At 45.0% G+C, this 14,137-nt stretch overlaps 1 protein-coding gene across 11 annotated transcripts in view; it reads left to right on the top strand.

Annotated features, from left to right (window-relative positions):
* R3HDM1 (R3H domain containing 1) overlaps window positions 1-14,137 on the top strand; it is a 46,844-nt gene that overhangs the window by 29,460 nt on the left and 3,247 nt on the right. For 7 of the 11 annotated variants that reach the window (XM_071562801.1, XM_071562798.1, XM_071562803.1 and 4 more), the window contains 7 exons: window positions 115-366; window positions 1,292-1,412; window positions 5,962-6,218; window positions 6,611-6,759; window positions 8,649-8,752; window positions 12,503-12,666; window positions 12,870-13,020. In XM_071562801.1, the coding sequence (XP_071418902.1) occupies window positions 115-366; window positions 1,292-1,412; window positions 5,962-6,218; window positions 6,611-6,759; window positions 8,649-8,752; window positions 12,503-12,666; window positions 12,870-13,020 (1,198 nt within the window). The remainder of the gene's footprint in view (window positions 1-114; window positions 367-1,291; window positions 1,413-5,961; window positions 6,219-6,610; window positions 6,760-8,648; window positions 8,753-12,502; window positions 12,667-12,869; window positions 13,021-14,137) is intronic. The other 4 variants (XM_071562805.1, XM_071562808.1, XM_071562802.1 and 1 more) reach the window with 1 other exon arrangement.

Raw genomic sequence — 14,137 nt, 5'->3', positions numbered from 1 at the left:
ACAGTAATCTGAGACATTGCTGCCTGAAGCTTGCTGAGGTGTTTGGCTGTTTTATTCTTTTTTCCTGAATGTACATTTGCAAATGTTGTTTTTCCTGTTTTTTGCCCTGTGCAGCAAGACAACCTGGGCTCCCAGTTCAGCCACCTGAGCCTGGCGCGGCAGCCGCCGGCCGAGGCCGCGGAGCCTCCCGGTGCCCTGTTCCAGTCCACGGTGGTGCTGCAGCCACCCCAGCAGCCTGGCTACATCCTCACTGCTGCTCCAGCCTCTGCCCAGCCCGTGTCTGCCCCGGGATACTCTGCACCCACCCACCCAGTCACCCAGCCCGTGCTCCAGCAGCAGGGATACGTGCAGCAGCCTGTGCCGCAGGTACTGGGGCCCTGTCCCGTCCCCACAGCGGCTCTGTCCCGTCCCGACCGGGGCCCTGTCCAGTCCCCACAGCGGCTCTGTCCTGTCCTGACCGGGGCCCTGTCCCTGTCCCCACGCGGGCCCTGTCCCGTCCCCACAAGGGGCTCTGTCCCATCCGTGCAGTCGCCCTGTCCCGTCCCCACAAGGGGCTCTGTCCCGTCCCGACCGGGTCTCTGTCCCCGTCCCCACGCGGGCCCTGTCCCGTCCCCACAAGGGGCTCTGTCCCATCCGTGCAGTCGCCCTGTCCCGTCCCGACCGGGGCCCTGTCCCGTCCCCACAAGGGGCTCTGTCCCGTCCCGACCGGGTCTCTGTCCCTGTCCCCACACGGGCCCTGTCCCGTCCCCACAAGGGGCCCTGTCCCATCCGTGCAGTGGCCCTGTCCCGTCCTGACCGGGGCCCTGTCCCGTCCTGACCGGGGCTCTGTCCCATGTCTCATCCCAACAGCCTGGGACTTCTCTGCTGTCCCTGAGCTGCTCACAGGGACTGGGGCTCCCTTTTCAACTCAGCTCTGGGCATTTACTCTGGGCTCGGGTTTTCCTGCCCCAAGTGTTTTGAAATTAATTCCTTCGGTTTACTTGAGGAGCAACAATCACACAGGTTTTCCTGTTTAATCATAGCTGGTAAAACTTCATGTCCTGCTTGGTTTTCTTGTGTCTCAGAAGTTTCTTTGTGGAAATTGAGAGCTTGTTCTTTCTGTAGTGAAAGTAAAAGAAATGGGCTGTTAAAGAGGGAATTTATGTGGTGTAAGTGGTTTTTCATTGCTCAACTATTTAACATGAGTTGCTCCCTTTAATAAGCTCTAACAATCCTTTGATGATGCGATGGGTTTGCCCAGGGTGTGTGCCCTGCCCAGGCTGCAGGCAGTGATGCCCAGCTGTTGTTTCAGATGCCAGCCTGTTACTGTGCCCCGGGGCAGTACCCGCACTCCAGCCCGCAGTACCGGCCCGTGTCCGTGCACTACAGCGCCCAGCAGAGCCAGCCCCTGGCACAGCCTGCCCAGCAGACAGGTGGGTGCAGCTCCTTCTGCATGTCGGCAGAGCACTGTCTGTGGGTGTTCTCCTGGGGTTTCATTTTTCCTGTAAAATGTCAAATAAAGTAGATGTTCAGATATGGGATGCAAAGTGCAACTAACCAAAGGTGGAAAACTTTGAGTCAGTTGTGCATGAAATTCAGATTTGAGCCATTTCCTGTCAGTGGCTCATGCTGCAACTTTAATCATACGGGTTTTTTAAGTTTAGAACTAAATAATTCTAAAAATGTTTAACTTGGTAACTAACTTTTGAGTAAGTTGCAAAGATGAATTAGAACCTTTAAGTGATGCAATGTCAGAGATGTGCCTTAAATGCTAAACAAACTTTAGACACTGTGACTGAAAACAGACTGTGCAGAAAATACTGGTCATACTGTTTTGTCTTTCTGGACTTTGATTAAAGGTATCAGGGTATTGAATGGAATATATAATGAGACTTAAGTGGTTAGAATTAGTTTTTTGCTCCTTCTATAGTTAGTAAAGACTTTTCAACTGTTTGAGTTACCCTCCTATGAATGCAAGCCATATTTTCATGTCCTTCCTTTCTTGCTTTCTATCTTTTTGCTTACAAATTGTAACTGTAGTAGCTCCCATTGTTCTGATAACCTGCACTTCAACATATTGCTATGACTTGATTCCTGAAACAAAGTTACTGCTCAGTAATATCCTGCCTCATGGTCAAAACCTTCAGAAGGGATTGGTGGTTTTTGGAGGCAGAGATCCTTAAGGACCAGGCTTTTGTACCGTCTCTTAGTTTGGATACCTTAGACTTGGTGTCCTTTGGAGTTCCCTTCAGGAAAGATTTTTTTAATTCATCCCCTGTCCCCAGCTGTGTGTTGCTCTACAGAAACAGGAAGAAAGATCAGCTTTTACAAATATTGACTGGATTTCTTTGTAGCTGTTGTCTAAGGGGAAGGGCTCTTCCTCTGTAGTTCCCCTAGGAAGTGCTCCAATAGCTGCAACACCTGAAGTTGTTACTCAAGGTTCAGGTCACAAACTTACACAGGATTATTTCATTGCAGAATCATCAAGATCTGATACCCACTTATGGTAGAGCAGTCAGAGTTTTAAAGTACCACAGGTACCTGCAGGAAGCAGGTAAAATAGATCACCACCTTTCACTCTTCAAAAGTGAAATTATATTGAGATTTTTGTCAAAGGAAAACAAATTACTTGGGTTTGCAACTTGTTTTATCCAGTGGTGTCAAAGATGTGTTACCCAACTGTATTACACAACCTGCTTTCCTTCCCCAGAATTTTTAATACCTAGACTACTTAATAGCAAAAAGTCTGAGGCTCAGCTGGGATTAGTGCCTGTTGTGGGGACACCCTGTGTGAACACACACAGGCCCAGGGCAGAGCTCAGTGTGTGTGTAGCTAAACAGTCTGAGTGGGAGAGTACAGGGGCTGAGGTGCAAAGGGATGAGCTGGATGCTGCTGGGTAAGTCTCCTTCTCCTGTTTTCAGCCCTTTACATTTAACTGACCTTCAGTGCCTGTGGGTGCAAAGTGTCAGCAGAAAAACTTTTCCTCTCTGTCCTGGAGAAATAAAATTATAAAGCAGTGACTGCTTTGATATGTGCCTTGTACCTGTACTCCTGACATCAGAGGGTCATGTTCAAGTAGCTGAGGGATAGTCCAGCCCATAACTCTGCTCATTGTGTGGTTATTTGGTGTTTACTGGCACTGATGGGAGACAGAAGGATCTTACCAGCAAATGCATTAATTAGAGTTTAACTGAAAATCTCCAAACTGCTCTCCAGCCATTGCTTGTTTTCATTTACTCCTTTATAGGTAAATCTGAGTCAGTATTCTAGAGATGGAAGGTTCCATGTCATGTTTTCTGTTCTGAAAACTGCTCAGGAGATGGTGTATTTGAAACTTCACTTTTGTAATTTATTTCAGACCATTAATGTTGGTATTAATTTGACATGAAGCTGCACCTGAAGTGGTTGATGCTGATTAGCAGTGGCTGTTTCTGAGCCAAAGGGCAGCACATTGCTTGGCTCATACAGCACCATGCCTGGTCAGAAAGGAGAGTTACAATCTTGTATTATGTAAAAGCTGTGGGGTTTATTCATCTCCCAAAATGGTTACTAACTATGACATAACTTTGCAAACACCAATTCAGGTAAAAGGTGACAGCTTCTCAGCTTGGCAACTGGAGCCACTTCTGCTCTAATGTTGTGGAGTGGCCTGACTTTATGGATGAGCTGCTGGATTCGGGGCCGTAACACTGTCTGAGAGGGTTACATTTCTCACAGTGAACCGGTCTCTTTTTCAGCTGCTTCCTGCCTTCCTTTTTAGAGGGGTTTGGGGGGGCTTACTTTTAATAAAAATGCTTTGGTTGCCCAAAAGATGCTGGGAGAAGAAAATTGTCCTTAAGAAAAAGGCATTTCTGATTGCCGTAATAACGCAAGCCCAGTTACTACAAGAGCTGACTACAGGTAGCTTAAAAAAGTCTGTCAGAGCTACAATTCCTGTAGGAGCAGCAGCTGAAGTGCCACTGGCTCGTGCTTCACAAGGGCCAGGATAAACTGTTGTACCTGTAGCTGTAGTTGTAATAGTTGTAATCAAGCCCATCAACTCACGGCTTGTTAACCAGGTGGTTGTACTTGCTCCTCTGTTCCTGAATAAAGGCTGTTTCTCACTCTTAGTGTGTTATTCACAAAATGTATTTCTATATTCTGTAATTTACCTTTTCTTATATTAACAGTGATTTTTTTAATTATGTCACTAATTAAACTGGGAGGCTAAAAACAGAGCATTCTTTGGAAAGCTCTGGGGAACCTTCGTGGCAGTCTATTGGTGTTGTTCCAGTTCTGTCTGCTTGCAGAATTGATTGTGTCTGTCTCTGGCAGTGCCAGAAAAAGCTGAAAAACTACTCACAGCTCCGTGGCAATTTCTGGGACATGAGGGGTTTGGGCTGCAGGTGTATTGACTGGGTCTTGTCACACACCACAACTTCCCATTCTGCTTCTTTTAGGGACCACAGAGCACTTTGGAACAAGGCATATTTAAGCATTTTGTTTATTACAGATATGAAGGGGATTTTGTGCACAGTTCAAACTTAAGAGTTATTAAAAATCCTAATTACTAATCCTCCTTCAAGCATGTATTGTTCTGAAGTTTTGTCTAGTCTTCTGAAAATATTTATGGTGTTGTGTGTTTCTAATGAGTAGCTGTCTGGGTTTTCACAAACTGCACCTTCTTCCCTTTAATTTTCCTAAACAATATTTGATCCTATTAACAGTCTTCTTTTAGTGTTCATTGTTGCAATTTCTGTGGAGACATTTCTGCAGAGCTGAGGCTGTTCAGAGGACCTGGGTGGGTGTAATCAGTGAACACTGATGGGTGTTGTTCACAAAAAGGTGTTTTGTGGTAACTGAATTACTTTCCGAATAGACTGTCCTGTTTTTTTAACACAGTTGAAAGAAAAGCCAAGTGAGTTTTTGCAGCTAAATGTGCTTTGTTATAGTTCTGTGCCAAGGTAGGGGCATGGGGAATGCTGAGGGCAGTAGCCTGTGAATGTGCCCAACTCAAACACAGACTCTTCTTGCCGTCAGTGCATCTTGACAAGCCCAGTTTTGTTATTGTGGAGCGATAACTGGCTTTGTCTCAGACACACTGACAGTGCTGGGTTTGCTGATGGGTAAGTAGTGCACACCTGTATGACAGGACATGACAGCAAGGACTGTGTTCTGCATGTGTTTGGTCATGGGAGCAGTTACCTGCTACTTGCTTTCTTAAAAAAGAAGAAAGTGGGAGTTCAGGTTGGATTTAATAAATGCACAGACTTGGCACTCATGCTTGGGGTGGTTTGGTTTGGGTTTTGGGGTGGGGTTTTTTAGGCAATTTTTGAAGGACACAGTTTAAGCAGTAACAAACTGTTGTAGAGACACTGTGGAGGGGTAAATATGAAAATCTTTCTTTTTATCCCTAAGATAACTGAATGTAGAAGGTCTTCCACTGCACACCAGTGTTGCTTCTACTGGGAAGATTTTTCTCAGTCCCCAGTTGGTTTCAGCATTACAGATTGCAGTAGAAATTGCCACTTTGAAAAAGATTGGCACACCTGCCTCACACTGATTCTCCTGAAGGCTGATTCAGTTTTGAATGGCAGTCAAGATGCTCTGACCCCTGGGCACCTGAGGTACCAGCTGGCCTTAGCTGGAATTTCAAACTGGTGTGCTGGAATGGCCTTATTCGTAACAGCAGACAGTGGGTTGGGTTGATATTATCCAGCATGCTTTGTTCAAGTGCTTCTGAGGTGGTAATGCATGTAACTCCAGTGTCAATAAATGCTGCACGCATGTGGGAGCAGCACTGCCAACAGTGTGTGTAGGATTTCATGCTGAATCCAAGTGAATAAATATATTTTAATGTTGGCTTCTTTTATATATGCATGAGAAGTTCAGTGTTATGAAGGTGCTGGATTTAACAAGCCATTGGAAAATGCTACACGTATGTCAACTGTGTATAAAATGTGTTCATTATTTCGAAATAAGATTTAAATGTATAATTTCAGGTTACCAGATTTTGCCCAACCAGCAGCAAAACTACCAGGGCTTAGTTGGAGTTCAGCAGTCCCAGAATCAAAGTCTAGTCAGTGGCCAACACAACAACGTTGGGAATCAAATTCAAGGTGTGATTGTCCCATATCCTTCAGTGCCATCTTATCAGGTGGGTAACGTGTTCAGAACTGCCTGTCACCCTGCCATGTGTGGGAGTGTTTGGGGGGTTCAGGGTGTGATTGTCCCATATCCTTCAGTGCCATCTTATCAGGTGGGTAACGTGTTCAGAACTGTCTGTCACCCTGCCATGTGTGGGAGTGTTTGGGGGGTTCAGGGTGTGATTGTCCCATATCCTTCAGTGCCATCTTAGCAGGTGGGTAACGTGTTCAGAACTGTCTGTCACCCTGCCATGTGTGGGAGTGTTTGGGGGGTTTAGTGCATTGCTTTGTGAATGGCAAACAGGTGTCAGAGTTGACTTTGGGGACAGAAATTAAACAATACAAACCCACCACTGAAGCGAGACGAGAGTCTGTCACAAGTGCACAAGTTCTAGTCCTGTTGAAAGCTGTGCTGTGTTAGTTGCTGTTGAATTCAGAGGGGAGGGTGGTGAAGAGACAGAAAGAAACACTGTCTGCAGAAGATCTGAGTGTGTTCCCATTGCAGGTTTCGGTGCCTCAAGGTTCCCAAGCAGTGCCCCAGCAGACATATCAGCAGCCTGTCATCATTCCCAGCCAGTCCAACCAAGGGTTGCCCACCACAGGAATGCCAGTTTACTACAGTGTCATTCCATCAGGTCAGCAGAATAATTTAAGGTGAGTTGAACAGATACTGGATTTCTCAGCAACCAGGTTTAATGACTTGGTGTAACTGATAGATCTGCCTTTAGTACTGCAGATACCAAAACCTGTTTTAAAGGCAGACTGAGAGACAATTTCTGTTTATTTTTGCAATTAACTGAAACAACCAGTACTGCTTTAATTGTGACAGACTTCCTGGGCTGGAAACATTGTCTCCATATCACTTTCAGCAATACTTCACTGCAGTTCCACCTCTTAAATTGTCTGCATTCCTTTTCTTACCCCTCAAACACCTTGTGCTCAGCAGAGATGCCTTTTGCAGTAGTCAAATGACTGTCCATATTCACTGGTTTAGTCAAGGACACTACTTGAATAACATGCAGACTAAAAATAATTTGAATCCCAGAATGAAACAAGTATAGAAACTTTTTCCTATGCTTGGCTTTTGTTTGATATATAAAATAACCTTTTTTTCTCTTTTTTTTCCTTACCCACATGTACAGCCCTCCCTGCATATACACCTGTGTCCCCAAAACAGACTGAGTGCTTCAGAACAGATAAGCATGTACCTAAAAGAATTAATTAGGATTTATGTTGGTTACAAGTATTTCTTTCTCTAGTTTTTTGAACTTAAAAATGTACAGTATTCAAAAATACCTGGCAGCTTTTAAACAAGCAGCAACAGTGTGGAGCTTGTTTCATCCCTTTGAGTGCAGAGACTTCAGTGGTATTTGTGTCATTGCCCTGTGGCTTCACCTGCTGAAATCTGAATCCTGCTGCTCTCTATTTGAAGGGGTTTTATCCCTTTCTGTAGTTGTATTTGGGGTTCAGTGAAGTCACAGGTAGGCACAGTCCCAGACTTTTTTTGAAGTAAGTTTTGTTGCTTGATCTCTTGTGCCATTTAGAATGTGCCTCTCTTTTGAACAGGGACACATTGATTAGGAATTCAGAGCAGACAGCATCTTGTTTTCATCACTAGTTCTGCTGCAGCACTGGCAGGGAAAGCACAGCACTGTCCTGCAGGAGTGAAAGTGCCAAACCCACAGGTCACTCCTGGAGACAGAACCAGCAGATGAGAAGCTGTGTTAGCTTTCAGTGGGTTTTGTCTGCTCTAATGGAAGGGAATCCTTAAATTAAAATTATGGAATTGAACTGTGGGACAAAGGATGGAAGAAACTTGTGAAAACATAGGTAAAAATGGCAAGTCCAATAGGACTAAACATTTTTTCCACAATTTGAAGGCTTTTTTTTTTCTCAGCATACCTGTTAGTACAGGATTCTATGGGCACCACTGGGATTATGGCCCTGCAACCTGATGCTCTGGCTGGGCAGTCTGTGGTGTGACAGAATCTGACTATCTGTTACACCCATTCTTCCCCTGATTACCCTGAAAAAACACCTGGCATAAATAAACTTTGAGAGCTCTGCCTTTCCTACATGTTACAAACAACTGGATTGTTGTTTATCCCCTTGAGTTATCTTCTTTCTCCCACACTCCATTTGGAAAAGCCATGGAAAGGCAGTCACCTCTGGGCTGTGGGGATTGGTGTGCTGGATCTGTAGCCTGAATTCTGCCAAACTGAGCAAGGCAACAATTAGTCTTTTTTAATTCTTCTCCCTATCTTTGCTGATCCAGCACTACGGACACAAAAACAGTGTATCACAACATGTGAATTAGCACAGCTTCTCAGTGTGGGCAGGGCATGTGTTGTTGCCAAGGAACAGGTGTGAAACTTCAGTCTTCTGAAGAATGAGTGGATTCAGGGGTAGGTGGGAATACTGATTTAAAATTAACAAAATCCCAAGCTTTGCAGTATGTGGAGACAGCAAATGCAGCAGTCGTGATTAGATAAATGAGCGTGGCATAAATGCCTGTTAGTCATGTTCTTTTTTTATTATTGCAGTTCATCAGTAGGATATTTGCAGCCTCCTGGATCAGAGCAGATACAGTTTCCTAGAACAACATCACCATGCAACTCCCAGCAGCTTCAAGGACAGCAGTGTGCAGGTTGGGGGAATAAAATTTTCATTGAATCTTAAACAACATGTCTGTTGTTACTATGCTGTGTGATCAGATATCTGATATTAAGGGCTTGATTTAGAATTAACTCATCTGTTCTGTTTCCTCCTTTGTTCCATTTCTGAATTTATTTTCCATTTTTAACCTGAGGCGGGTTCCTTTGACATCTCAATTTGTTTATCTTTGAAATCTCTCAAGCTGCTTTCTTACAATCCAGTAATGCCTTGTAAGGCCACTGGTGAGTTGGGACAGACATGGGGACTGTGTGTTGGCAGCAGAGGGACTTCCATTCCCTCTGGAATAGCCAGATGGGTCTGGAAATTTGGAGATTTGGGTTTATACTTTACAGCAGGAGCAAAGTCCATTTTGGGAGCAGTTCAGTTACTCCAGCAGCATTCCAGATTTCACTAACAGCAGGAGAAATGATTCCTTCGGCGGTCCTGAGGAGAGTTTGCAAACTGTTCTGGGTTTGGATAGAGAGGAGACATCGCTTTGTGACCTGCTGAGGAACCAGAAGTACTTGGAAGCCGTGTGGGGTGTTTTGTTTTTATGAGCCTTATTCACTGCTTCTGCTTCCATAGTTTATAGCAACCATTCAAGTGAGAAGCTACCACCTCCTACATTATTGCCACTTTCATCCAGGTCAGAGCCACAACAGGCTGATTCATTGTGCACCACAGCAGTGTCTCCACCCTCAGCATGTAAAAGTTCACCCACTGCTCTGTCCATCATGCACCAAAGAAAGGTGTATTTTATTGGGATTTTCATCTGAGCCATTCTGTCTGAGTGTGCTATAAGTGATCAGATTTCCTGACAGCAACTCCCACCTGAGTGCCAGTTCTGAATTTCTTTTGTAATTCTTCATCTGAATTGCTGTTATTGGAACTCTTAACAGTTTAGAACTTAAGTGAAACAGTGGCCAGTCTGGCAGCCTTCAGCAGGTAAATGTCCCTTAGCAAAGCACAGGTTCACAAGGTTTTGGTCCATAAAACACTGGGGCACTGTCTTTATCTTACCAGTAGGGAGTGTGATACTTTACTGGCTTGGCTGGTAGAGAGGAGATAATCTCAAATATTGCTATCTCAGTATTTTGCAAGCAAGCAATAGATCAAACAACCCTAGGTCAGTGGCCAGGATTCTGCTGCAGATGTGGTGTTCCTTACAAACATTTCTCTTCTAAGATATTTTAGAGCCTGATTTAGTAAATAGATAACATGCAGTGAAGTGGCAAGGCAGCTGGATTAGCAGTGTGTTACAGTTCATGGGCAGGTGGGGTCTTGTTTCCATGTTGCTTCACGTTTGACTTTAATTCTGCGATATTGTAGTTTCAGAATGTCTGAAGTGGGCCTTGCACTCATTTGTTTTTCTGCCCTCCTGTCCTGGAAGGGCAAGTTTTGTGCAGGTTTGATGGCCTCGTTCAGACCTGTTAAACTGTGATTTAAAGAAGTTTGAGGAAAGGCAAAGCCCTCTATGGGGAGAACAGATTTGGAGAGAATAAAGAAAAACCAGCTCTTCAGTAAGTGACACTGAGGTGCTGAATCAGGACCACTGAGGAGGTACAGACAAGTAGCAGAGTTGTATTAGAGGACCAGACTGTAAATCTGGGAAGGCTTTGAAGGATTTCTTTTGGTTCTCTCTTCCCATGGGATTTGGCAGATGATAAAGTGTCTGCAAACTGACCTATGGGCTGTATGACACTTCATTTTGTCAGGATGCCTGTTGAGGAAAAGAATTCCATTTATTTTGCTCTACTGAAACGCTGTGGAACTAGGAGCAGGAGAAAGAACAAGATTTTCTGGATGTATAAAGTTTTCTTTTGTAGTTTAAATTGCATTTGAGATTGGAACATTTTTAGAAATAGTTCTGTAGATGGTTTCAAAAGACAAGAGCGTTTTTGGTGGGTGTTCCATTCTCACAGAACAGAATCCAAAGTGAGTGCTGCAGAATAAATACTGCACTATCAACCAGTAAGATGCAAATGACTCACAGTATTAATAAATAAATGCATAGAATATTAACATGAAACCCATTTTGGTGGGTTAAATGTAGTGTGTTTAGAGGTGTTTGGAACATCTCATGTTTGCATACAGGGACTACACTGGTTTATGGCTTTACCACTTGGAAACTGTTGTTATATATTGTTCTGGTTATGTAGTAGTCATAAACAGAGCTGTATTTTATTCTGCTGTGCAACAAAATAGAAATATTCACAATGTGGCTCTTGCAGGGACTCCTAAATTTATATCCTCTGCTAAAGCTGACCAGGTATCTGGTGCTCCAATTGCAATCTGTGACACACTGATAATGCATTTACTAATGTAATAAGTATTTCTGAATACAGTTTACAAAAGCCAGTGTAGTTTAAATGTTACGAGTTCATTGTTCTACATGGTTTGGTTTGATTTTTGAAGAAGTCTGTTTCTTTTTGTGGAGCCCAGGGGTAGTGAAAACAATAACCCAGTCTAAAAAATACCAGATTGAATGCATTTTATCGTCTGTATCTGCCTGTCCCTGACGGATGCTATGACATAGGTAGGACACTGAGAACGTTGCAGACTGGGTGACTAAATGATGTTTGAACAGGGTTTTTAACGGTGGTTTCTGAGAAATGCTGTGAACAGTGGGTAGAGCAAGAAGGAAATTGCAAACAGCCATTTACAAGTCAAAAGGACATTCTATAAATTATCTGGGGCAGAGCCAGGTCAGAGGGGGAAGATGGTTTCTCTTGGGCAGCCTCCTGTCACAGCTTCTGGTGGGAAACCTTATGGAACAGCATTGGATGTTCAGGTGTTGTCCCCTGACTCTGCCACTTCTGTAGCTACCACAGTACTGGAGTGGGACAGGATGTGGGATCTGCCCAGAAAAGTGTTTCTCCAGGGAACTTGTAAGAGAGGGTAACCTTGCCTAGGGCTCAGACTGAAGGCTGATCCCAGGTCTGATAGATGCCCTCCTAGCAGAGAAAATGTGGGGTCTGCATTGCTGTACATCACTGTAATACTAACTAGGGGACTTCTAATTCTGAATGAAGCGTGTTCTTGCCTAGTGTCACATTCTGCAGCACGTTGCTCTGACAGACACTGCGCTGAATGCTGAACACCTCCAACTAGTATTGAACAGACTGGTTTCTTTCTGGAGTACACTCCACTATGAGTTTCAGTGAATCCACCCCTACTCTGGGCAGCCCATTCCAATGCCTGAGCACTCTCTCTGCAAAGAATTTTTTTCTGATCTCCAACTGAAATTTCCCCTGGCAGAGCTTGAGCCCATCGTGCCCCCTTGTCCTATTGCTGAGTGCCTGGGAGAAGAGACCAACCCCCACCTGGCCAGAACTTCCCTTCAGGGAGTTCTGGACAGTGCTGAGGTCACCTCTGAGCCTCCTCTTCTCCAGGCTAAACACCCCCAGCTCCCTCAGCCTCTCCCCACAGCACTTGTGCTCCAGTCCCTTCTCCAGCCCCTCAATCTCTCCTGAACTGAGGGGCCCAGAACTGAACACAACACTCAAGGTGTGGCCTCACCAACGCAGAGTCCAGGGGAAGGGTCACTGCCCTGGTTCTGCTGGCCATGCTATTTTTGATCCTGGCCAGGATCCCATTGGCCTTCTTGGCCACCTGGGCACACTGTTGGCTCCTGTTGAGCTTCCTGTCAGTTGGTACCCCCAGGCCCCTTTCTGCCTGGCTGCTGTCTGTTCCCCCGTGTTTGGGACCTGCTCAGTGAGTGCCCTGTGTCCGTGTGTTGCAGCGGTGGCGCCCCCCCCAGGCGGGGGGGTGGTGATGATGCAGCTCAGCGTCCCCGCCCAGCCCCGCAACCCATCCCCGCCGCAGCGCAGACACGGCAAGTACTACTGTGACCATCCCCGCGGGCACAAGGCCACGGAACTCAGCACTTTAGACGGTGCTGCTCAGGTACGGGCTGGGCTGGGCTGGGCTGGGCTGGGCTGGGCTGGGCTGGGCTGGGGGAGCTGCCCCCCTGCATGCTGTGGAGATGTAAAACCTGCTCTGAGTGTATTTAACAGAGCTGGTTTAGCTCCAGCCTGAGAAGGCTGTGGGTGCTGTTTAGCTTGTTCGGGTCGGTGTTTTTAGAACACTAATGTGGTGGTTTGTTCCAGTTGCAGCACAGTCCTCAACTAGGTAGTCCTGTCACCTCCCCGGCCCAGTCACCAGCACCAGCTCAGCTGTCAAACATGAAGAACATCCGTCCCACGCTAACACCTCTTTCCATCGTGTCCCAGTTTTCTAGACCTTTTGTCCCTGGACAAGGTACATTTTTAGTTAACTAAAATACGTGTATATTCTCCATTTGAATATTTTAAAATACAAGTTATATGAGGATTTTCTGCTCTGTTAGTATTGCTAGAGAAGTAGGATCGCCAAAGTTATTCACTGAAGCATCATGTGAAACTTTACTGACGCCATCCCCCATATTCTGAAAGGCTTTTGGTCTCCTTGTTAGTGTGAAAACTTCTGTAACACAGAATTGCTTTCTCATACTGTAAAATTCCATGTTTCAGCATTGGAAATGTTAATAAAATATTTGCTAAAATTTAGCTTCAAGATTTAACCATAAATCATGAGCTGCAATCAAACCACTCTAAGCAAGCATTCTTCACTCCTCTGTAGAGCAGCGTGGTGGGATCAGAGCCTCTGGAGTCTCTGGCACTGTTGCTCCTTCAGTCAGTATTTCAGACAGTACCCACGCAAAGACAGAACAGATTCCTTGTACAAGCATTTCAGTCCTCTGCTGCCATGTTAACAGAAAAACAGAAAATGAGGAGTTTTCACTGAGATGGGGTAGTTGATAATGGTTCAAAAACAAATGATAAACCCTTTGTCATAACCAAAAATACCCTGATGTAATTCCCAAACTCAAAATTAATGGGTCTGCTTTACAGATTTACTTGGAAACGAAACTTTAAAAAAATTCTGTATGTCTTCCTCGTTGATAAAGAAAATCTTTTTTTCTTGTCTTTGTCTTACCTGCTCCATAATCTTTATGGAATTGCTTTGTATTCTGGTGTTGTAGAAGTGCCAGGTTCAAAACACACCTCTGAGCTCCTTAATCTGCTGTGATACTGAAAACTCCCAGTGCAGGGTCTTTGTGTATCCTTGCAACAATAGAAGTGTGAGGATGTACCTGGCTGTAGTCAGAGATAGAACCATGAAAGTGACTACATGAGCATGCTGAGAGGAGCTTTGGACTTATTAAGCTCATTCTGAAATGAGGGGACTTAGATGAGACTGCAGTGAAGCAAAACTTTCAGTGTAACCCCTAAGTACTAGAGAGCTCCAGTGCTGGCTGCCTGACACTGACCTGTGCAGGTGTGGGTGTGTGAGCCCAAACACACCACTCTGGGCACAGTTACTCTGCTTTCTCTTC

The sequence above is a fragment of the Pithys albifrons genome, chromosome 8 (assembly GCF_047495875.1).
Source record: "Pithys albifrons albifrons isolate INPA30051 chromosome 8, PitAlb_v1, whole genome shotgun sequence".
Classification (NCBI taxonomy): domain Eukaryota; kingdom Metazoa; phylum Chordata; class Aves; order Passeriformes; family Thamnophilidae; genus Pithys; species Pithys albifrons.
The sequence above is the reverse complement of the archived record's forward strand: the minus strand, read 5'-3'. Positions and strand labels throughout refer to the sequence as shown.